Source organism: Gymnoscopelus microlampas (assembly GCF_963454915.1).
Source record: "Gymnoscopelus microlampas genome assembly, chromosome: 9".
NCBI classification, from domain to species: domain Eukaryota; kingdom Metazoa; phylum Chordata; class Actinopteri; order Myctophiformes; family Myctophidae; genus Gymnoscopelus; species Gymnoscopelus microlampas.
The window spans coordinates 19,331,094-19,355,996 of NC_139946.1; the positions used below are offsets into that span (position 1 = coordinate 19,331,094).

General features: G+C 41.8%; 1 protein-coding gene across 2 annotated transcripts in view; it reads left to right on the forward strand.

Annotated features, from left to right (window-relative positions):
• mast3b (microtubule associated serine/threonine kinase 3b) overlaps positions 1-24,903 on the forward strand; it is a 53,946-nt gene that overhangs the window by 10,470 nt on the left and 18,573 nt on the right. Inside the window, exons 1-12 of one of the 2 annotated variants that reach the window (XM_084067740.1) lie at positions 71-440; positions 10,173-10,261; positions 12,212-12,284; positions 17,180-17,258; positions 19,258-19,418; positions 21,721-21,796; positions 22,169-22,384; positions 22,527-22,628; positions 22,853-22,985; positions 23,372-23,439; positions 23,905-23,996; positions 24,261-24,469. In XM_084067740.1, coding sequence (XP_083923866.1) covers positions 352-440; positions 10,173-10,261; positions 12,212-12,284; positions 17,180-17,258; positions 19,258-19,418; positions 21,721-21,796; positions 22,169-22,384; positions 22,527-22,628; positions 22,853-22,985; positions 23,372-23,439; positions 23,905-23,996; positions 24,261-24,469 — 1,387 coding nt within the window. In that variant the 5' untranslated portion in view covers positions 71-351. Of the gene's footprint in view, positions 1-70; positions 441-10,172; positions 10,262-12,211; positions 12,285-17,179; positions 17,259-19,257; positions 19,419-21,720; positions 21,797-22,168; positions 22,385-22,526; positions 22,629-22,852; positions 22,986-23,371; positions 23,440-23,904; positions 23,997-24,260; positions 24,470-24,903 lie in introns of those variants that run through there. The other variant, XM_084067739.1, reaches the window with a different exon arrangement.

The window sequence follows — 24,903 nt, forward strand, 5'->3', positions numbered from 1 at the left end:
AGTTCATACCGGAAGATAGACGTGGTGGTCCTCCTGGATCATGCTTTTTTGAACGAGATGGGATTATTTTGAGCGAGAACACACATTCACAACAACACACACACACACACACACACACACACACACACACACACACACACACACACACACACACACACACACACACACACACACAGCTGCAGCTGCATGCATCACAAAAGGACTTAAGTTGTGTGAGGAGAAACCATGGGGGATCCATTAATGTTTGTGGAGTTTCGGGGGTTTCACCAGGCTTGGGATTGTGTGATTATAAATCTAATCTGAAGGGCAGTAGAACCAACCAACCAACCAACCAACCACCAATCCAGCAGAATGTCTGATCCAAGCCAGTGGTCCGCAGGACAACCGAACCAACACAAGAGTCGTTTTGTTACAGGAGCGTTGCTCAAGAGATCCAAAAGGTAACAAGTTAAAAATCATTTAAATACTATTAGTTAAAGTCCGTGATCGAAAACTATACGGCCTATGTTATTCTTTGTGAATGTAGGCTACTAAAGCTCTTCTCCAGTCAACATTTCGCTGCTTGTAACTCGTTTATATTAGGTGACAAAAATAAAACCTTCTTGATTCTCCCCCAAAATTGCTACAAGCTCACGACGCGCTGTGTGCTTGAGGCTATCTTTTGGTGAACGTTACCCCATATAAAAGGCAGCTCCGTTCCGTCAGCAGAAATTGGACTTCCGGTTTTCGACCTAGCAGAAATAAGGGTTCCGGTTGCCTTCAAAATAAAATCGTGAATTTTTTATGTTTTTTAAAAGACACAAATCTAATTTAAAAATACATTTATGATGTATGCCTTTTAAATGGCTCATACTAAAACACTTCTAAGTGGCAAGTTTAAAAAAAAAGACACAATTGTATTTCAAAAATACATTTATGATGTACAGTATGTCTTTTTAAATGGTTGTTCCAGTTTGAAATTGGCTATTGACCCCCATTAAATGTGCACTTAGCACTGTTTTGCACTTTAACTGGATATTGATTTGTGTGTGTTATATATATATATGTATTGTTTTTGTATTGTTTGTCCATTGTTGTAATAATGCTGACTCTAGGCCAGGTCACTCTTGGAAAATGATGATGATATAATATTGTTTATTGCAGAAGCAAATAAACAATGATAAAAGAGACCACAAAATATGCTACAAATAATAATAGTAGATAGTGCAGGTGAGATTTAAAAAAAAGAAGAATTTGGGGTTTATAAAGTTGATCTCACCTATTTAAAAACTAAAATACAATACAAATACAAATGTAATCAGAAAAAAACCATTAAAAATGTATATTATTTAACAACATATATATAACATGGAAACACAGCATAAAAAAGATAGAGGACAGAAATATTAGTAAATTTGTAGTTGTGTGTGTGTGTGTGTGTGTGTGTGTGTGTGTGTGTGTGTGTGTGTGTGTGTGTGTGTGTGTGTGTGTGTGTGTGTGTGTGTGTGTATGTGTGTGTGTGTGTGTGTGTGTGTGTGTGTGTACTTCTCCATAACTGAGCGCCCATAAACTTGATAGAAAATGGATACAGACCAGTACAGAATGCTGGTGAACATTTGAGAGATAATTTGTAAAAAAAGGAAAGTGGCAGGCCGCCCAGTGCGGCCTGAGGTAAGAAAAGTGCCATTTTCAGACAATACTGGACACTGGACAGGAGACGGCTGTTGGCGCTAGCACTTTTGACATACGCACACGTTCAGGGAGACCCCCTCTACAACGCCACACTCGGCGCTAAGCGGAAGAGGTGTAAAGAAAAGTATGGCGGACCGTCCAGTGAGGTCAGAGGTCAGAAAAGTGCCGTTTTCAGACAATAGTGGACACTGGACCGGAGACGGACACGTGTGCCAACACTTGTGACATACTCACGCGTTCGGGGAGACCCCCTCTACAACGCCACACTCTCCGCTAAGCGGCACAGGTGTAAAAAAAAGTGTGGCGGACCGTCCAGTGAGGTCAGAGGTCAGAAAAGTGCCGTTTACAGTGCATAGCCTATACAAATTGAACACTGGACCGGAGACGGACACGTGTGCCTACACTTGTGACATACTCACGCGTTCAGGGAGACCCCCTCTATAACGCCACACTCTCCGCTAAGCGGCACAGGTGTAGAAAAAAGTGTGGCGGACCGTCCAGTGAGGTCAGAGGTCAGAAAAGTGCCGTTTTCAGACAATAGTGGACACTGGACTGGAGACGGACACGTGTGCCAACACTTGTGACATACTCACGCGTTCAGGGAGACCCCCTCTACAACACCACACTCTCCGCTAAGCGGGAGAGGTGTATTTTGAAAAGTGGCGGGCCGTCCAGTGAGGTCAGGGGTCAGAAAACAGTCATTTTCAGACCCCCTCTAAAACATTTTTGAAATAGTGAAAATAGACGATTTGCATACAGATATACGTCAGAATCACTTGTCAGTGCACATTGTGCAAATAAGTGTCAATTGGTCACCTGGTAGTACCAGGTGACACTTTGCCGACTGGGACTGTACGTGTGGGACTGGGACTATTTTAAAATAGTTAAAATAGGTACAAGCTCACAATGCGATTTACAATTTAGGCATTTAGGCATTTAGCAGACGCTCTTAATCCAGAGCGATTTACAGTAAGCAAGGTAATACATCAAATGCATAGAAATAGTAATCTAGGATCATATGAAAACCAAGAATCATCAGTCGAACAGCTTCCTATCCCCCCAAAAAATCTATAATCTCTACATTGAAACTATTCAAACTATAGGATGGCAGGTCAACAATGGCCTGGCATCTGTCTACATAACATGGTATCTAATTACATTTTAGCCTTTGCATAAGCCTGCAAGCCTGCAATGCGTTGCTGTCTTCTATTTTTGCACATTTGGCACTGCTGCTACAGATTATCATACATGTTTTAAGAGGTTTATCATACATACCATTCCATCTGTACTTTAATTTTATTTCTGTTATCTATAATTTTAAAAAGACATTGGTTGTGTTAGCACAATCTCTGTAGAAACAGGTCCCAACATTTCACTGCTTGTACCTGTATTGAGTAAGTGACAAATAAATCCCTCTTGAGTTCTCTTTGAAAATGTCACACATTTTGAAATGGCTCCACATCCATTACCTGATTGATATTAAGCTGGTACACATGTAATAGACATGCCACTAAAAGTATGCACTTAAAAAGTTTATTTTCATTCATTATTTATATTCTTTATAATTGTGAATGTTAAAAATTGTGGGGTTCTGCTATAGTCACTTACCTAACGTCACTACATAGTCACTTACAAAACGTATACACTATTGTAAAGGGATAGTTCACCCAAAAAATGACTTATTTTCTATCAATTACACACCCCATAAAGCCTTGAATTCATGTAGATTTTTTTGTTTTTGTTGCATTCCTAAGCCAATAATTTGATAACCGGCGTAAAGATGCTAATGGTAGGAGACGCCATTAGCTGCCGCCGGTCATCATATTATTGGCTTAGGAATGCGACAAAAACTAAAAAAATCTCCATGAATTCAAGTCACCATGGGGTGTATAATCAATAGAAAAAAAGTCATTTTGGGGGTGAACTATCCCTTTAATGTTAAATGACAGTGTTGTTTACTGGAGTCAAATTGGGGTTGTGTTAAATATACTGCAGTTCTCGCATTAGTTTATATAGTAATACCTATCACCGTCATTTGACTTTGACTCTGAGTGAGCAAGACTGTTACTTGAGTCAGCGTTTAATAGCCTATACAGCCAGCAATTGTTTCTAATTATGACAAGCACAATAACACAAAATAATAGTGTAGAAGAGAGTTGCAGATTTTCATGGAACTTGGTAGAAATGATCTCTAGGCTGCCCTATAAAAATGGCTCAAGTTCACAATCATGGTCACAGTCAATGTTACATCAGTCATATCTCAGGAACGGAGAGAGACACAGAACAAGATGTTGGTGTGTGCCTTTATTAATGGTATTGAAATTTTATACTGATGTCAAACTGGGAAACTGAAGTAGAAGCAAGGCTTGTCCATAGCCATGTCTGTTTTGTGGGAGTATCCACACATATCTATCAATAACTCCAGTGTCCAATTTGTATAGGCTATGCACTGTAAACGGCACTTTTCTGACCTCTGACCTCACTGGACGGTCCGCCACACTTTTTTCTACACCTGTGCCGCTTAGCGGAGAGTGTGGCGTTGTAGAGGGTGTCTCCCCGAACGCGTGAGTATGTCACAAGTGTTGGCACACGTGTCCGTCTCCGGTCCAGTGTCCAATTTGTATAGGCTATGCACTGAAAACGGCACTTTTCTGACCTCTGACCTCACTGGACGGTCCGCCACACTTTTTTTTACACCTGTGCCGCTTAGCGGAGAGTGTGGCGTTGTAGAGGGGGTCTCCCCGAACGCGTGAGTATGTCACAAGTGTTGGCACACGTGTCCGTCTCCGGTCCAGTGTCCAATTTGTATAGGCTATGCACTGAAAACGGCACTTTTCTGACCTCTGACCTCACTGGACGGTCCGCCACACTTTTTTTTACACCTGTGCCGCTTAGCGGAGAGTGTGGCGTTGTAGAGGGGGTCTCCCCGAACGCGTGAGTATGTCACAAGTGTTGGCACACATGTCCGTCTCCGGTCCAGTGTCCAATTTGTATAGGCTATGTACTGTAAACGGCACTTTTCTGACCTCTGACCTCACTGGACGGTCCGCCACACTTTTTTTTACACCTGTGCCGCTTAGCGGAGAGTGTGGCGTTGTAGAGGGGGTCTCCCCGAACGCGTGAGTATGTCACAAGTGTTGGCACACGTGTCCGTCTCCGGTCCAGTGTCCAATTGGTATAGGTTACGCACTGAAAACGGCACTTTTCTGACCTCTGACCTCACTGGACGGTCCGCCACACTTTTTTTTACACCTGTGCCGCTTAGCGGAGAGTGTGGCGTTGTAGAGGGGGTCTCCCCGAACGCGTGAGTATGTCACAAGTGTTGGCACACGTGTCCGTCTCCGGTCCAGTGTCCAATTGGTATAGGCTACGCACTGAAAACGGCACTTTTCTGACCTCTGACCTCACTGGACGGTCCGCCACACTTTTTTTTACACCTGTGCCGCTTAGCGGAGAGTTTGGCGTTGTAGAGGGGGTCTCCCCGAACGCGTGAGTATGTCACAAGTGTTGGCACACATGTCCGTCTCCGGTCCAGTGTCCAATTTGTATAGGCTATGTACTGTAAACGGCACTTTTCTGACCTCTGACCTCACTGGACGGTCCGCCACACTTTTTTTTACACCTGTGCCGCTTAGCGGAGAGTGTGGCGTTGTAGAGGGGGTCTCCCCGAACGCGTGAGTATGTCACAAGTGTTGGCACACGTGTCCGTTTCCGGTCCAGTGTCCAATTGGTATAGGCTACGCACTGTAAACGGCACTTTTCTGACCTCTGACCTCACTGGACGGTCCGCCACACTTTTTTTTACACCTGTGCCGCTTAGCGGAGAGTGTGGCGTTGTAGAGGGGGTCTCCCCGAACGCGTGAGTATGTCACAAGTGTTGGCACACATGTCCGTCTCCGGTCCAGTGTCCAATTTGTATAGGCTATGTACTGTAAACGGCACTTTTCTGACCTCTGACCTCACTGGACGGTCCGCCACACTTTTTTTTACACCTGTGCCGCTTAGCGGAGAGTTTGGCGTTGTAGAGGGGGTCTCCCCGAACGCGTCAGTATGTCACAAGTGTTGGCACACGTGTCCGTCTCCGGTCCAGTGTCCAATTTCTATAGGCTATGCACTCCATTGAACAACATTTATCCATTTAGATACATTTTTTATCTTTTAAAAAACGTTTTTGTTACACAGAAACATAATATGTGTTGTATAGCTTCGTTTAAATGCTTAATTTATAGTTTTAATGTGCAAATGAACCGTTTTTCATTGGTTTTCAATGGTTTCTTTTTACTCTAGAGGGTACTCTTATTCTGAAGGGATCGTCAACCGGAAGTCTTATTTCTGCTCCGTTATTTCTGCTGACGGAACACAGCTATAAAAGGCTGGGAACAATCGAGGCTACATAGAACAGGGACGCTAGGGTCTAACCGTTAGGTTCGAGTAGCCTACAGGCTTTGGTGGATGTTTTTTTACATAGATTATTTATCATTTACAAATAGCTAAAGTCATGTTTTTCATTGTCATAAATGAATGACTATACCCCCCCCCCCATTCATTCACTGTCTGCCACGTGTTTACAAACACATAGCATACAAACCTTGTCTTAGGTTGTGTTTGTTTCAAGGCGCCCCTTTTTGTTTCCTGCAGATGGTTGCTATGTTCGTGTATTTCACACATTCACAGTGTTGTTAATCAAATATGTAAACTGGCGTTCTCTAACTAACACAGGGGTCTTCAACGTTTTTCAGCCCAAGGACCCTTTAGGTGAGAGAGAAATTAAGCAGGGACCCCCAATACATATTCTGTAAAAAAATGGGTTGTAGATTAAACGTTTTCATAGATTTAATAGATTGTCACTATCATCAGTGTATGTTGGGTTAATGTCAGTGTTTCACTGACATTTAACCACTTAAACCGTCAATAATTAGTAAACTTGACCTTTCACTCTGTACTTAGTTTGCTCCTTTCCCCCTCTACATCAAACCTCTTTGCGGAAAATAGCCAAACTACAAGCTTGTAGATCTGCTATTTTTGGCTAAAGTTCACCTCAGGATAGCTAGATGCTATAGGGTTCAAGTAGTTAATGTAAAAATAAAAGCGTTCCTATCACACAAAGATTTTGGCGGCCCCCCCTGTAGTAACTCGAGGACCCCCTAAGGGTCCCGGACCCCCAGTTGAAGACCCCTGCTCTAACATCATCATGGTTGCCTCAAGGTTCCTCCAGTCCTCCTCGCTGTGTTCATGTGATGTGATCTCATGCTATCATCATCACGCTGTAACAATCTGCAACATCTTCACATCTCCAGGCTATAATTATATCTTCATGATTCATCTTCAAGCTAATAAACATGTGGCATTGGGACGGCTCATTAGCTTCATTATCAATGCATCTATGTATGTTGCATTATGTATTCATCCATTTATTTTGACCGGTTATGTTTTGGGGGGTGTAAAACAGATCTTTTTTTGTTGTTGATTGGTAGTAGAGACATATAATGTAATCCATAATAAGTACATTCAAACAATTTAAACATGCTAGACAAGTAAAATAGCAAAGAATAACACCTGTTTTAGTCATCTTATCTTGCTGTGTCATGGGTTTTGTGATGTAGCCTTCTTAAATGTCATAATACATAATGTGTTCATCAATAAAATAGAAGAGTTTGCACTCTAAACTCAAGGCTTACTAAGGATAAAGACAGGTGCAAGAGACCAGCATTAATGTCCATAAACAACAAGAGAGAAGTCTCACACACTGACACATGAATGTTGAGGCTCTTTGGATGCAAACATATAGATTCTTTTGATTACAAAAGTGCAAAAAGTGACATGGTAAAAAAGTGAGTGGACTAGCAGCTGTTCAGTGTTGATGGTCTGAGGACCGTAACGGACACTCTCTGTGTCACTTTTTGCACTTTTGTAATAAAACGATTCTATTGTTAAAATAACATGTGTAATGTAATAACTGTGTAATATTATTACACTTGTTACACTTATTACACTTATTATTACTTTGTTGTCCAACAGCAACACTCAAATGCCAAAACAATAAAAAAAATATTTGTTTTGCGGTGCCTCATCATATTCATATTATATTTTAATTGGCCTTCTGCATTCTCAGAACATGTTTATTTGAATGATCAATCAATCGATTGTGTTCCACCTTGGATCAATGGACCTAATACACGTTCTTTACGTTTTTAATTTTTGGTATCACTTCTTCTTAATGTTATAGTATCATTATTATCTTAATGTTTTTCCAATTATTTGGGGGCCCACTTGCGATGTCCTCACGGCCCACTGGTTGAAAAGCACTGTTTTACAGTACACATTAGGCTTGGCGGGCACTGTCCCATTAGCGTAGCCAGGATTTTCATTTTAGGTGGTCAAAAAATAAAATTTCACAACTCCCCCCTCAACACGGGCCGATAGGCCTATGTCTATTGAGAAATAGCTATTGCACCGTAATACAAGAAAAATAAACGTGAATAAGATGGGCTACAATAATGTTGCCCACCCCAGTCATCTTTTATTAAGCAATGAGCGATTAATCACTGCAGCTCTAAACAGAGATTTGCATGCAGTTTCCAACAGTGGACAACATGTCTGGAGGTGTTGTTGGGGGAAGGTGACTTGCTGCCCTAGTGCCCGTCCATCCATTGGTTAAGCAGAGACGTTGGGTTATTATTTTTCGGTCCATCTTTCAGCAGCGGGGCAAGGGCTCATTTTGGCTTCTGCAGTATCCTCCTAAATGGATGGATAATCAATATGCTGGAACCCACTCAAGGACCCCACCTTGAGAACCGCTGCTAGAGGTTGTTGAGGGCCAGTAATTTTAAATATGTTGTGTAGTAGACTGGGAGCCATGTGAAGGTCACGGGAGGACTGGTGTGATGTGGTGTATGGAGCAGGTTCTGGTGAGTAGGCGGGCAGCAACATTAGGTGTGTGTGTGTGTGTGTGTGTGTGTGTGTGTGTGTGTGTGTGTGTGTGTGTGTGTGTGTGTGTGTGTGTGTGTGTGTGTGTGTGTGTGTGTGTGTGTGTGTGTGTGTGTGTGTGTGTGTGTGAGTGAGAGAGAGAGAGAGACGTCTATCTCTCTCTCTACACTGCTGATAGTGTACACTGTACCTACCTACTGTAGCAGGGAGACCATGTTGAAGACCCAAGTGTTGAAACACGTCGGTCAGCTGTTGCCTTGCTCATCTACAAAAAAAGAATTTCACCGGAAGACGAGAGTGCCCCAGTATTTTTTACCTAGTAGTCTGCCTCACCACAAGCAGAACTTTAGGTTCCTTTGCTACTGTAGCAGGGGTTTTAATAATACAGAAGCTCTGACTGACGTGAAGTGTGGCCCGTTCCATGTGTGCCATTAACCCTGGTGTCACACTAAAAGCGCTGAAGCATGCATTATTGAGTGTGTCCTGTCCTCTCAGGAATAGAGGATTATTGTGCTTACACTAGAGCCAGACCTGGCTCTATTGATAAACAGGCTCAGCCTTTCATCACATCGCCTTCCACTTCCAGGTGGTATTGTAGGTTTCCATTCACACCTTCCGTCCCGCGGAGATCTTGTCCGGAGAGTATCCTATATCAGGGGTTTGCAAACTTTACCATGCCAATGATGACCCCCAACTAGCCATAGCCTCTGCCCGCAGTCCCCCTATGGTAAAATGGTTTGAAAATCGATAATTTTCTCTATAGTCAATTTAATTGATTAGTTTGGTTAACTGATGCATGCCTAGACTGAGCCAAACCGATCATTTGGAGCCAGTAGTCATTCAGAGTGTCATGCTGCTCTGGAGTATGGTCTGAATCAGCAGTAAGGCTGGGCGATATGACTTCAAATCAATATCACGATTATTTCAAACTTTTCCCTCAAGTAGGATTAATTAAGGATTATTTAAAAAAAAAAAAAGATAGTGAGAGTAGCAGATCTACGATCTCTAGGTTGGTTATTTTCACAATTTTTGTACACCACAAGTGTACAACAAAGTATAATTGTTATTACTGCTTTTACAGGGTTGATGAACCGAAACCAAAGAGTTTTACTCTTGTGTACTTCTATATGAGATGTAACAATAAAACTCTTGAATCCTGAATGAATATGTTGTAATGCACCGTGGTGCATCTGGCTTTGTTGGGCGTCTATACGAACACAATTGGCCGGTGTTTGGCTTTGGGGGAGGGAAGCCGGGCGGAAGGATGATATCGGTCGTTGCACGTACTCCTACTTCCTACAGTGCTCCTACTCGGCAGGCGTGTCAGTAGGATACAACAGCAGTGACAACACAGAAATGTGTGTGGGGAGGAAATTGGGGAGAAAAAGAAAGTGTTGTAATTGTATGTTTCATCTGTGTGTAAATATCTTGAGCAGAACTGATGAAGGATGCAAAATGCCTTTCAGTGTAAAGTAAACTGACCATGAAGTTGTATGATGTGATATGGTATGTTGTCGTATGTGATTAAGAGGCTGGCATAGTGTTGATCTCTCTCTTCCTGTTTTGTGTCCTAGCTGTCGGAGCAGCAACAGGAAGTGTCTTGGCGTGGTGTCGCCGTCACCATCTCTGTCCCGGCCACTGTCACCCCTCTCTGTCCACACTGGTACGTACACATAGAATGACAATTTAGGTATTTAGCACTAGACGTTCTTTATCCAGAGCGACTTACAACAAGCAAGTTAAAAGCATACATCAAATGCAGAGACAGTGTAGTGCCTCAGTAAACTAGGATCACAGGTAAACCAAGAACCTAGCATCTGTCTATAACATGCCATCTAAATTAAATCTTAACATTATGGGTCAAGATAAAACAAGCCTCAGTAACAAAAACATGAGAACAGCTGCTAGAGCAACAGTGCTATGATTCATGTACATACTTTGCCAATTGTCTTTACCTGAGTGCGCCGGGGGCGGAGCACGCACAGAATGCATGTTGGTTCACTTCGGCATGCATGTAAAGCCCAATTTACTCTTTATTGTATTGTACCACAGTATTTGACAAGATCAGCTCTTGGATCCAATGTAGTTACAAGCTCTTGTTAATACTTTTCACTGGTTGAATATCTACAAGATCACAATGCATTGCTCCGAAACGCATTGTGAGCTTGTAGATAGGCTGTTTTCACCACGTCTGTGCGACACTGTCATACGACACAGCATAAAATAGGAATTAATTCATGAAAAAACATAAAAAGATGAAATATGGAGATCCAAGGTTTCTGTAGGCCTGTCACAATTGTTACATAATCGCCTAATTGCAATTATTTGAGATAATCGCAATTATTTTGCATAATTGTCAGCGTTTCCATGTTGAAAATCTTTCATATATCTTCAAACATTTTCAAAAATAATGGAAATAGCAGATCTACAAGCTTGTCGTGATGCAACACGTTGTGAGCTTGTAGATTTCCACTATTAATGTTTTTTGAAAGTATAAATATGTAATTTCTTTGTATATAGAAACAGAAATGTAATTTTTATTCATTTATTTTTTTAATGTTCCAGTGTTCCAAAAAAGCAATTATTTGTTTGACAATTAATCGTCACATAAAATGTCACAATCATGTGACAGCCCTAGGTTTCTGCCTGACAGCCACGATGGGTGTTTTGGGTGTAAACCAGCCATGTGTACAGTATGTTTGTATGCACATGTATATTATGACTTCATGTGGTCCAACAGCTGCAGTCTATGAATAGAATTGGAGAAGCACTCATACCAGAGGCGTTTAGACCCACTCTGTCTTTAGAGCTCAATCACACTCAAGGATGAACTGATTACCCGACACAATCGAGATTTAATTTGCACTCGAAGCCACGTCATTATTTGGTACTACTGAGCCAATTACATGTAAAGGAACCGCAGTCACACACACACACACACACACATACTCACGCACAGTTCCATACATACTGACAGCGTCGCCCTGAGTTGTGTGAGTCACTGTTATGATTGAAGAAATGAAGTCTAAGATATTATATGACAGTGTGGTGAGGTGACTGTTAATCTGGAAGGGGGTTCTCAATATGCAGTAGAGGGCTCTACACAGACATCACCTCATCCTTAAACTGTTCACTTGCAAATGCTACAGTGTAATTGCCTCTGTATTTTTACGAGTTCATTATTGCAGTTTTGAACAGTAATGGCAGGGTTCCTAAAAAAAGATAGGAACAAATTCCAATCCCATCCCAATCATTTTCCTTTTTATGTTGCTGTTTTTCTGTGTCTTGTATCACATTTCTTTTAACAATTGCAGGGTTATTATCACATTTCTTTTAACAATTGCAGGGTTATTGTGGTTAATGAAATTGTTAAATTGTGATATTATCAAACATAATTATCAAACATATCAGGCAGTCTACATTTCCCAGGAAGTGCATGTATTTAATTCAGTCTGACCAGAAGCAGGGATAAAACATATCCCCTACTTGCCATAAAAATGAATGGATGGCATTCATGGAGCCCCCCCCCCCCCCACTCACTAACACACAAACAAACAAACACACACACATTGAACCCTGAGTAATGGTACTAATACTCTTGTGACTCTTTCAGCTGCTGGCAGCCCCTTGGACAGCCCTCGGAACGTGTCTTCGAGCGCCTGTCTCAACTTCCCCTTTGCCCGGAGGTATGTCCACACGACACTGTGAATCCTTTGTCCCTCGTCACAGCCTTACGGCCTGTTTTCAATTTCAACACACAAGTTTGAGGCTCCATTGACCCAAATAGGAGAATTTGATGGAAGCACCTATTTTGGGGAATAATTTGCAATTTGCAATTTTGGCATTTAGGGCCCTATTTTCGTCGGTGCCTTACCCATTATCCCTAAACTTCTTTGCCATTTTTACTATTTTTAAAAACGTTATCAATAAACCTAGCATCTGTCTAAACAACAGGACATGTAAATGATATCCAGTACAATTGAAACTATAGGATACCAGGTAAACAATTAGATTAGCATCTGTCTAAATAACATGCTATCTAAATCACAATCTGTACATTTGTGGTCAAGAAATTGATTGAAATTGATTGACTCAATATTTTATGGACACATTTTTTAAAGTACAGCAGTACAATCTTTTTATATTAAAATTGCCGTAAGGGAGGACTAGCCGGCCGTGGTACCACGTCGGCACGCGCATGTCACTATGACTCAGCCATAACCATATAAGGAGTTCCCAATGCAGTTTCGCCCAAATATGGAGTGTGTTGTCTAACCTCAATAAGTCATCATGGCATCAGGCGCAAACAAATCAGTCTGCTCCATATATGGGCACAAAAAGGGGCATGCCAATTTATGGGCATACATTGATGACATCATCTCCATGTATGGGCATTAAAGGGACATGGACTGATAGATACAGACATCCAGTTGTCCAGAGCCACAGATCCGACTGCTCTGCCCATATATGGTCATCATGTGCATATATGGGACCGACCAACTTCAAACTCGGTGTTGAGTAGTTCGGACATCCAGTTGTCCAGAACCGCTGATCCAACCAATATGCCCATATATGGGCATTCCAATATATGGGCATATACTGATGACATCAGGGATCTCCATATATGGGCATAAAAGGGACATGAACTGACAGATATAGAGATCTCCATATTCGTATCGGCATAAAAGGGACACAGGTTGACAGACAGAAACAGACATCTCCATTGTCACACGTTGATTTTTAGCGGCGCTAGCCGCTCTATACCTGACTTTGTCCGTGTGCGTACGTCAACGTTCTGATTGGTCAGGTGCGTACGTCAACAAAGTGATTGGTCAAGCTTCACGTGACACGTGGCTATAAACACATTATAAACACATATCGATGACAAAATGTATCAAAGGTGCCACTACCTTCACACAGGGTGTGATTTTTATTTATACAACCATGCTGTTTGTTGTGCGAGAATGCATGTCAAACAGCTCATATAGTAGGCTTATGAGAAATACAGCATCTAATACACAACATGACAGGAGTGAGGAATTGGAATGTGGCTGTCAGTCCTCCAGGCATATAATCCTCTCCTCCCTCCTCCAGGGCTTAATGTGACAAATATTGAGACCAATAGGCTATGACTTTGTACAAATATTGGTAATTTGCCAATATATTATTTTGTGGAAAAAATTGGTTAGATTTCGCATATGTCAGACAATTCTTGTAAATCATCCTTAACCTTCAAGTTAAATTAATTATTTCTGTGGACTTTTGTTTTATTTGATGGCCTTCCTGCCCTGGCCTTTGTGCCCTCAAAAAATTGAGAACACCAAAGGCAAAGTGCCCTTGGCCCCTTGCTCCTAAAATGACGAAATTCCAAGCCTGGTCATAACATTGTTATATAATGTGAAGTGTGTGAAATGTTCCACTTTGAAAAGCAGAAGCATCCAGACTGCGGAAGTGAAGACAAGCGGTCATCATTGCTTCATAACCCTTTCTGTTATACTGTATGAGCAACATCTGGGAAAACATCCGTTCCACAGTGTAGTAATAGCCTACCGACAAGCTTATAGATCTTCTATTTCCACTTTATTTTTCAACATGGAAACGATTATGGCTATTATGAATGAATTATTATTCATTGTGACAGGCCTACAGCATGGGAAATATTGAGGCAGGAGATGTGAGAGATGATGATGATGATGATGATGATGAACAGAGAGACAGGGTGGGTGGGTAAGACAGGAGGAAACACTCACATCCTCTACCCTCCAGCATCTGCCTCCTCCTCACCAGAGAGAGTGAGACAGACAGACATGAGGAAAGCCCCTAAACTAAAGCATTCAAAACGCTTTCACCCAGCTTGGTTCCCATAGCAACACACCAGTTTCTCCTCAGCTGTGGGTAACCACTGTATGATCATCTATATCAGTGGTTCTCAATCTCATGATTTTGGTCTCCAGAAGACAGTGAAGTGACAATTTAATGAACGAGCTTGTGAGCTTGTAGATCTGCTATTTTCTCAATATTTATCTGTGGAACCGAGTCAAACAAAATGTAATGCCTCAACTCGTACGTTCCAAGTGCTTATCAGGGTGGGGGTCTCGCGTTCAAATATGATTATTTTGGGGGGTTGAGAACCAGTGATCCATAATTCCATATCGTACTTTTCATGAAATAGGGGGGAACAAAAGAACCTGTGTTCCAATGTGTTCCTTTTTTTTATAGCAGATCTGAGCATGTAGATAGGCTATTTTTGCTACTTTTGTGTGACACTATAATATGACGAAGTAGGTAGGGCATTCATTTACGAAAAAACATAAAATCTCCAAATGTGAAGATACGAGGAGATTCTGCACGACAGAAACGATATCTATAAATTAGATAAATGTGTGTGTGAGATCTGATTATTATCAATTACTGATCACATTTTATGAAGTCATGATTGATCTTCAGATCGATTGCCAGGATGGATTTGATGATGGCTACTTGTTTGGGAGTGAAGGTGCACACAATGATGAACCAACCCCAATTATGTTGGACTTGTAAACAGCCTCTATTTGGCTTTTATTGTTTACTACCTGTAAAGACACAATTTACTAGTATTATTTAAAGCTCTTTCATGTAATTTTCTTGAGTGAATAAAATGCTATTTTGGACAATCTGTATGGTAGAGTATGTTAACACAACGTAACTTATACAGTTGGGGTGATTGGTCTCCCTGCTCTTCTATTGAGACATTTAGATCCTGTGTCTATACGGACACGACCTTTGACCGTATCCCGTTTCTGGTTTTACAAACACTTTGACCTGAGGGTCAAACTTATATTTCTCCCCAGAGCAAGCAGGCAAGCTCTATTAGCTCAGTGTGGTAAACATGTCAGCACTTGCGCAGGAGACCACGGTTCAAAATAGGGGTTAGAACAGGAAAGTTACGTAGTGCAGCTTTAACATCAGGTGTCAGGACTGTGACAGATCTAGTCCAGGTACAGCAACGTTATCAGATCTGGACTCACAGCTGTCAGATAGCTTTGCCAGTGCTTTCATCTGCTGGAAAGAGCAAATGTTTAAAACATGTATTTAGGTCTTTGCTTATATAACCTGTAATCATAAAATCAGGAAAGCTCTATTTTGTCGCTGTGGGGAAGAAACCTTGTATCTCCATATTTCTTTTTTTTTCCTCTTCCGTAAATGAATGGCCTACCTACGTCGTACAAGAGTATCGAGAAAAAAAGTAGTGAAACAATCTACAAGCTCACGACACGTTGTGAGCTTGTAGATCTGCTTTTTTGTTTTGTTTGGTTGTCTGTGGGATTCATAATAAATGTTTCAGTAACTTTCTTTCGTGTCGTGATACACTTTGGATATTCTCTGCTGTTGCAAACTGAAATCAAATAATCAATCCTAAATTGCTGACATTTCACAGCCAAAGTAAAGATTTTATGCGATGATCTAAAGTGGCCTCAAATTAGTTTAGTGTGTTCCTCTACAAGTGAGGCTCAATTACAATCGATAGAGAAGGCAAGTGTGTGAGTCTCAATCGCACAGCTGAATGCCACAGGTCACAGCCCACCCTGTGCAAGCGTGTTGTTTGTACACACTAAATGTGTATGTCCCGAAATGTTCCCAACATGTACTCTCTCTCGCACTCTCTCTCTCTCTGTTGCTTATTACGGTTGTGTCACTTTGCTCGAGCTGACAGGTAGTTTATTTATTTTTATTTTTATTTTGTCAGGTTTGCGTTAAATAATGTGGCCAATTTCCCAAAGGGATTCTTGAGAATATATTTCATCTTTATAATCTAGTAAAGTTTACATATTGCAAAACACTTAAAGGTGCAGAAACTAATCTTTTTGGGTAAAAAAAGCTCTATATTCTGATCATTGCTATATAGAGTGTTTGTTTGGTACCAAGGGTCTCCCCATCTCTTTAGTAAACACAAATACATTAACCAATTTCATCCATCAGTAGAGAGAACCCATGAATTCATGAGCTTTAAGTTTGTAGTGTTCCAATTCCAATTTTATCTGCTAGTTGTCTCCACCAGGAGACTATGTTTTCGTTCTCGTCCTTCCGTGTGTCCACCAAGCTAACATTGGTCAAGCTTAAAGTGACACGTGACAATATGTTGAAAGGGTGTGCTTTGATTGGCTAGCGAGACGCATGATGAAATAGAGAACTATAAATAGGTATGTCACTTCAAAAGATCATTTATATCTTTTGAAGTGAGGTAAGACAGGATTAATCAGGAACAGTACTGGCGGAGACCTGTGCTCCGAGGAGCATATTTTCTAGTTCTCTTCTTTTTTTCTTTTGTTTGTTTGTTTCATCACTTCCACTTTTACTTGCATACTTTTTAATGAGTCTCCAGTGATGCCACAGAGAAACGTATGATGTGTTTTTTTAAAGAGCAGACTAGATTAATAGACTCCTTGTGTTGGGGGTGGGGGGGGCAGCTATGAATGGACTCTGCATGTATGTTGCATAAGTAGTTTTCTATATATATACTGGATATAGTATATATACTATATACTGTATATGAAATGCTAATGGCCAGCATTACATAACAAGCATGTGTGTTTCTTCTTAGAGCGGAAGGCAGAAGATGGTCGCTGGCGTCTCTCCCCTCGTCTGGCTATGGAACCAACCCACCCAGTTCCACTGTCTCTGTAAGTACATACACCCTAGGACCCCACTGTTACCCAAATCGGGGGGTCTGGGCCCCCCTTGCGGGGGCACCATAGATCACTGGGGTTGGGCGGTTTTCTTACCTTTTCTATGATGTTATGATATCTTAGGATGAATGGTACAGTAGAAAAATGTCATAACTCCATCCCCAGTCCGCCACAGCTTAAAACGTGCGTCAATAGGCCTTGCGTTAGATCGCATATTTTAATAGCTTTTTTTTTGTGGGGCGGGAAGATCTGACGTTCATAGTGACAGAACACTATGCAAAAAAAAAAAACGGAGGTCTCTCTAGGCGAGATTGAAATCTCGACATTTCAATCTCGTCTAGTGAGACTTCAGTTTTTTTTTCTTGTTTTTTTTTTCGTGGTCCAACATTCTCCTTTAACCCATTATTCATTATTCTACAAATAGCTTCTAAATCAGTAGTAGATTTCATCCACTGCCTGTATGTTCTCAATGTGTTTTTTTTGGAATTGTATTGGAGTTGGGGCATTCCATATAGTTTGATTCGGTTCCACAGATAAATATTGTGAAAATAGCAGATCTACAAGCTTGTAGATCGTCTATTTTCAAAATGTTTGCCTATTTCTCATATTTTTTGACAATTTGGCCAGTTTTTATAATTAGTATAATTATTTAAAGTTAATTACTTTTGATGCAATAATAACATTAACATTTTTTGGGGGTATTAGAAGGGTCTGAAGTCCTTCAATTGTCACTTCACTGTCATCTGGGGACCTCCAAAAAATCTTGTGGGGACTCCCCTGGGGGTCCCGACCCACAGGTTGAGAACAACTGCTCTATACTACACAAAGACTACACTACAGTGTACTAGACCATGGGTCTCTGTCAAATAAAGGATTCAAAATACTTCAAAATAGTTGACCGGGGTCCCGGCTCTATACTAGGTCCCCACCTTTTTTCTCTATACGCCAAATCTATTTGCCAATAATAATCGATCTCCAAGTTGTAGATCTGCTATTTTCGCTGAATGTCATCCCCAGAATAGGGACACTAGCGTTCATGTGGTTAAAAAAACATTTTGAATTTAGAAAAACTTTGCCTATAGACATGCCCAAAATAGTGATGCCAACGTTAAAGTGTTTAGCGTCTTTCTACAGGGTGGGGGAAGGGTCAGGAAAGGAGAGCATAGGAGTGTGTGCTGAGAGTCAGCCATGTGCTTCTATTGTGAGTAAGTCTATGAGGTAGACCTCTTTACTGCCTGTTAGGACTCTGTAGGACAATAGGCCTTTTTAAGAGCTCCTCAAAAACACTCGTTATGCTCAGGCAGTGAAAAGGCAGCTCACAGATGCAGCCAACATCCTTTATCCACTTCTGTTCACCACACATGGACCAAGAAACCCAACAGATTGGCAGTATAATACCCGCTGCCCCATTCAAGTAAAAACAAACAACAAAAAAGTACTACTGCTTATAGCGGCGTTGGACATGCACAATCATTTATTTTTGCCATTATATCACTCCCTCGGGTTGTCGCCGATACACACGCCACAAGCTTTAAGTTAGTCAGTCGGAACGTTTTTTATTTATCTAAAATGTTATTACCCATTTTTCTCCCCAATGTAGTCTTTATGCCAATTAATTCCTCCCCACACACATTTCCGTGTCACTATTGACTCACCTACCAGTGAGGAGCCCCCACCAGGTCATGTCTCACCTAGACACAGGATCTGACTCAAATTTCGACCTGATGGTCAAGATTCAATATATCCCCCGAGCAAGCAGGCCGGCTCTATTAGCTCAATGGTAAAAAGGATTCAGCACTTGCGCAGGAAAAAGGGTTCAATTCTGGCGTAGAAGAGGAACATTACATAGTGCTGCTTTAAGAACCGCAACAAAATAATTCTACTAATGTACCTGTACGTAAGATGTAGCGCTAAAGAAACCTTGAACCTTGTCAGTGATGTGAAGACATTTCCACTGACGTGTGTGTGTGTGTGTGTGTGTGTGTGTGTACAGTCGTCATCGTCGTCTCAGGAGCGTCTGCACCAGCTGCCCTACCAGCCCACGCAGGACGAGCTGCACTTCCTGTTCAAACACTTCCGCAGCTCAGAGAGCGGGACGGACGAGGATGGACGCTGCTCCGCCACGCTCATACGACCTCGGTCCCGCAGCCTCAGGTATTATTCTACAGCACTGTTTCCCAAACATTGGGTCGGGACCCATTTGTGGGTCGCAAATCCATTTTCGTGGAGTGAATATCCCTTTATTTTTTGTTTCCCACATTTTGTCATTAATTATTATTATTTTAAAAGAAAATCCGTAAATTAGAAAACAATTGTTTAAGAAGTAATGAAAATAGCAGATCTGCAAGATCGCAAAGCGGTGCGAAGCGAGCAGAGCTCGGCTGATGCTACTATGCCAAGATAAACTCCTCGCTTTGTTCAGACTACTTTTCTTTCTCACATTTGATCTTTAAGGACTGACTATGCACACTATGTTATTTGTAAGTGATCAGGGTGTGGTGAGGAAGGCTTAACTTAATACCCTGTTGTGCAACAATGTTGCACATCCAAAATAGCAGCAAAAAAAACAAATAAATGTTTTGCTTGTCAGATTTGCTTCCGTAAATGAGTATCACGGTTTGGGGTGTGGTAAGTTGTGCAGGAGGTAATGGTAGGTGTTGCGCTTCACCTCAACAATCCATCTCCCAGGGGTCTAGCGCATAGCAAAACAGGGATAGACTCCCGCACTCTGGCTGATACCGACAATAAACCTCTCCGATCTACTTACCTCCATAAGAGAACATGTTTGTTAGAGAATCCTACAAGTGTCTTTACTGTTAGTTGGGTAGAGAAAAACCTATGATCTGAATAGTCATTCTTATTAATTATCTCATTGGATTACCTTCTAGCTGGTGAAATTATAGTGAAATTAACCACTTTCAGCCTGGCGTCCCTATTTTGGACATGTCAAAATGGAGGGGGGGTCCCCAGCTAAATTTGTTAATACAGCATCACAATCATTTAAACCACTTTATCCATTTATATGTTGGCTATTCAAAAATAGCAGATGTACAAGCTCACAGCGTGTCACTTAGTCCCTGGTACAAAACCACTGCTTTACACAGTACAGTACAGTATTTGAGTAAGTGTACTTAGTTACTTCCCACTACTGCCTACAGGCCTGAGCTCAATGTGCTGTCGTGCCTCAGTGTTACAGTCAGTGCATGCGTGGGTGGATGTGTGCTAGCAAGGAGCTGCAGGGTTCCAACTGCAAGACACAGACAGTCCTTTCATCTACACCAAAATGTCCAGACAGACTGAGACACTCTCTCTGTTCTGTTCACAATATGTCTCCATTCCTCCTCTGAAGCCAGAGCTTCATCAACGACAACATGGACAGAGAGAGAGAGAGAGAGAGACACACAGAGACAACAAGAGGGAGACAGACAGGCAGAGAGAGAGAGAGGGAGACAGACAGGCAGAGAGAGAGAGAGGGAGACAGACAGGGAGAGAGAGAGAGAGAGAGAGAGAGAGAGAGAGAGAGAGAGAGAGAGAGAGAGAGAGAGAGAGAGAGAGAGAGAGAGAGAGAGAGAGAGAGAGAGAGAGAGAGAGAGAGAGAGAGAGAGAGAGAGAGAGAGAGAGAGAGAGAGAGAGAGAGAGAGAGAGAGAGAGAGAGAGAGAGAGAGAGAGAGAGAGAGAGAGAGAGAGAGAGAGACAGGCAGAGAGAGATAGAGGGACACAGAGAGACTGAGACAGACAGACCCTCCTCTCGGTGGGGGCTCCTCACTGGCAGGTTCAACCAGTAAATGACAAAAAGAGTGAGAATTGTGTGGGGAATTTAGGAATTGGCATAATAACTAAATTGGGAGAGAAAAGGGGGAAATGATAATATAATAATTATTTGAACTTTCAGCATTTGAGATGTTTTACACTTCATTACAGACCTAATGTCTGATGATGACATGTATTGCCAGTGTTGTATTATATTATGATCAAGGCAATCTGGGAACCCATCGGCAATTATTTCTTTTGCTGCTGAGCTGAATCTGTCTTGAGAGATTATGATCAAGCTAACATGTTGGCTAGAAAATGTGAAGATACCGCACTCCTCTCAATACTGCCCCCTTGTGGGCCAAGTTTAAAAAGGCAGTTTTTTAGTTTAGTTTTGTAGTTTAAGCTACAGTTTGCATACTAATGACAGTATTGTTTTGTAATGCACGCGTCAACATTTTTCAGGCTCTATTGACAAATCTGATGTTCAAAATGTATTCGTAAGAATGTCAGAATGTCTTTATCATGCTGCTGTCAATGCCCGACCTAGAGTATGCAGAACCATCTTCCTGATAAACCTTCATTTAATATGATATAATATAAAATAGGTTGTTTCTGCTCAGACTGAACCCCATAGAGGTGCTGTCTTCTCTTTTTATGGTTTCAGTTCTGATGCGTCGTTTTGTTTTGTTGTTTTGCGTTGCAGTCCTGGGAGAGCGTGCGGTTCCTTTGACAATGAGATCGTCATGATGAACCATGTGTACAGAGAACGCTTTCCAAAGGTATGTTCTGTTTGTCTGATGTTCGTGTCCAAGTTCAGGTTCATTTATGGTTTTGATCACAGATCAAGTCAAATGGTACAAATTAAAGGTTTATCTATAGGGGCATGCAAGAAGCAAGTGCAAATCAGCATTGGCATGTCTAAATCTCCTGTTGAGATGCTGATGTGTTAATAAGGTGTTGGAGTTATGTGTAGCCTATGCATGTGTCCTCTTGGCAGGTGAAAATTGTTACTGAGGCGTTGACTGCAAGTCAGTGTACCTGCCGGGGCGTTGAGGACAGGCCTTTTACAAGTCTGTGCCCAGGGGCCCATTGTCTCATAATCTGCCTGTGTGTGTGTGTGTGTGTGCGCGTGTTTTGGTGTGTGTGTGCAGGCCACAGCCCAGATGGAGGAGCGCTTGCAGGAGGTGGTCAGTCAGTGCTGTGCAGAGTCCGACAGCTGTCTTCCACTGGCTGACGGGGTGCTGGGTTTCATTCAGCACCAGCTGGGAGAGCTGGTTCGAGACTGCCTGGACAAGTCCCACAAAGGCCTGGTCACCTCCAGATACTTCGCCGAGCTGCAGGAGAAACTGGACAAGCTGCTGCACGAGGTGGGTGCACAATAAGGGCATAATAAAGGATTCATTGTGCACACATTGGACCAGCTAGATGCAAAGAGGAATCTATAGTGATGAGCCTGTTTGTTCAATGTGTTTTGACCAGACTTTGGTTTTGGTTCTGCTGTGTTTGCAGGCGTACGAGCGCTCAGAGAGCGAGGAGGTGACCGTCATCACCCAGCTGGTGAAGAAGATTCTCATCATCATCAGCCGGCCGGCGCGCCTCCTTGAGTGTTTGGTGAGGAGACGAATTGTGGTTCATTATTTCTGCCAGGCCGGAAAATGTGGCACTTAAATTATTTTTTTGTTTTGTTGACATATGAAATTGATCCTTTTTAGGAAATAAATCAGCAGTAAAATACAGTGGAAATTTGATAATACCAATAATATTATTGACTAATAATACTATTTACAAATTGGGTAATTTATCATTTTTCCTGTACCCTTGTATCCTGTTGGCAGGAGTTTGACCCGGAAGAGTTTTACCACCTGCTAGAGGCGGCAGAAGGTCACGCAAAGATCGACCAGGGGATCAAAACGGACATTCCACGCTACATCATCAGCCAGCTGGGTCTGAACCGAGACCCTTTAGAAGGTAAATACCTGATCTGCCAGAGCTGGGCCAAAAAACTCTGTTGACTAACCTGTATTTAGAAATTAGATAAACGTAGCTTGGTTTATTCATTCGCACACAGCAGGTAGACTGATTATAGGTAAGTCTGATAGTCAACGCACGCGCACACACACACACACACACACACACACACACACACACACACACACACACACACACACACACACACACACACACACACACACACACACACACACACACACACACACACACACACACACACACACACACACACACACACACACACATTATAATCAAGATGATTGATCAGAACAAGCATAGTGTAATGAAAGCGCTAATGATGATTTGTGATGATTGATGATGTTATTTTTCTTTGTGTTTTTTAGACATGGTCCACCTGGAGCCGTACGATGCTACTCCCAGTGCTTCTGTAGACACGGATGCTGCTGTGGAGGTAACTACTGTACTGTAGCTTCTTCTATTGTTGAATGCAATTGGAAATACAGCACATTCAGTTGTTCAGGAGTAGGCTAGCCATAAAAAAACTATTTAAATATGAAAACTATTTCATATTTGTTTAATACTTTTAAGTGTCCAAAGCATTTATCAGCATTAGATACATTGTCTCGTCATGTTTTTTTTGACAATTTTGTATGCATTTTGTATTGAAGGTGAGTGCCTGATCTCTGTGTTCCATACAGTATGTACCAGCGTGTTCCTAGAGTCCTATGTGTTTCAATGTGTTCTGGTGTGTGTGTATTCCATGTATACCAGTGTGCTTTGTTACTTTGAGTTCTTCAGCTATAACGCTATAAAGTACATTTATTGTACTTGGTGAATGAAGTTTCTTTCTTTCTTTCTTTCTTTCTTTCTTTCTTTCTTTCTTTCTTTCTTTCTTTCTTTCTTTCTTTCTTTCTAGAATAAATGCCCCCAGGCGCTGACCCCGACTCGAAGGAAACCTCTAGAGAGTGATTTTGAAACAATCAAACTCATCAGCAATGGAGCTTATGGGTGAGAAGATTACATGTCTGTGGTTGCAAAGTAAAGTATTTAATAGTGTGGACTGTCAGTCCTAAAGATCAGATTTAATCTATGTCAGCTGGAAACCTCATATGTCCAAAACTGTTACTATTCAGGATTCACACCGCATTTAAAGCGTGTGGATCTGCTACTTTTGTGTGACGCTGTAGTATGATCAAGTAGGTCGTTAATTTATTAAAAAACACAAAAAGTAAAATAAAATGGAGATAAGATGTTCCTGTGGTGTGTTGACAGGGCAGTGTACCTGGTCCGCCACAAGGAAACCCGGCAGCGCTTCGCCATGAAGAAGATCAACCGTCAGAACCTGGCGTTGAGGAACCAGATCCAACAGGTGTTCGTGGAGCGCGACATCCTCATCTTCGCCGAGAACCCCTTCGTCGTTTCCATGTTTTGCTCCTTTGAGACGCGGAGACACCTCTGCATGGTGATGGAATACGTAGAAGGTACCGTGTGCATGTGCACAATTTATGTGTAGTTATATTTTTATATATGTGTGCAGGGATAGATTAATACTCAAGGACCCCCCTGGGTCAGTTACCTTTTAGGACCCCCCACCCTGATCCTCACTTGAGTTGTAAGGCATGTGGGTCAAAAAAGCACCTATAGAACTTTCATCGTACAGTATATACATGATATGTATTTAAACGTAAAAAATAAGTCATCTTAAAAAACAGATCAGTTATTTAGTAGACAGGGACTGTAGGCTGAGGTATAGATTTAATGCAAACACATGGGGCCCATAGCAGTCAAGGACCCCTGGGCGCTGTTCACTGTTTTCTGCCCGGTCCATAATCCATCGATGTACAGTATTTATGTGTTCTGTGTGTGTGGGTAGTTGGTTCATCAGAGACATTGTAGTTGATGTTCCATTTGGAGT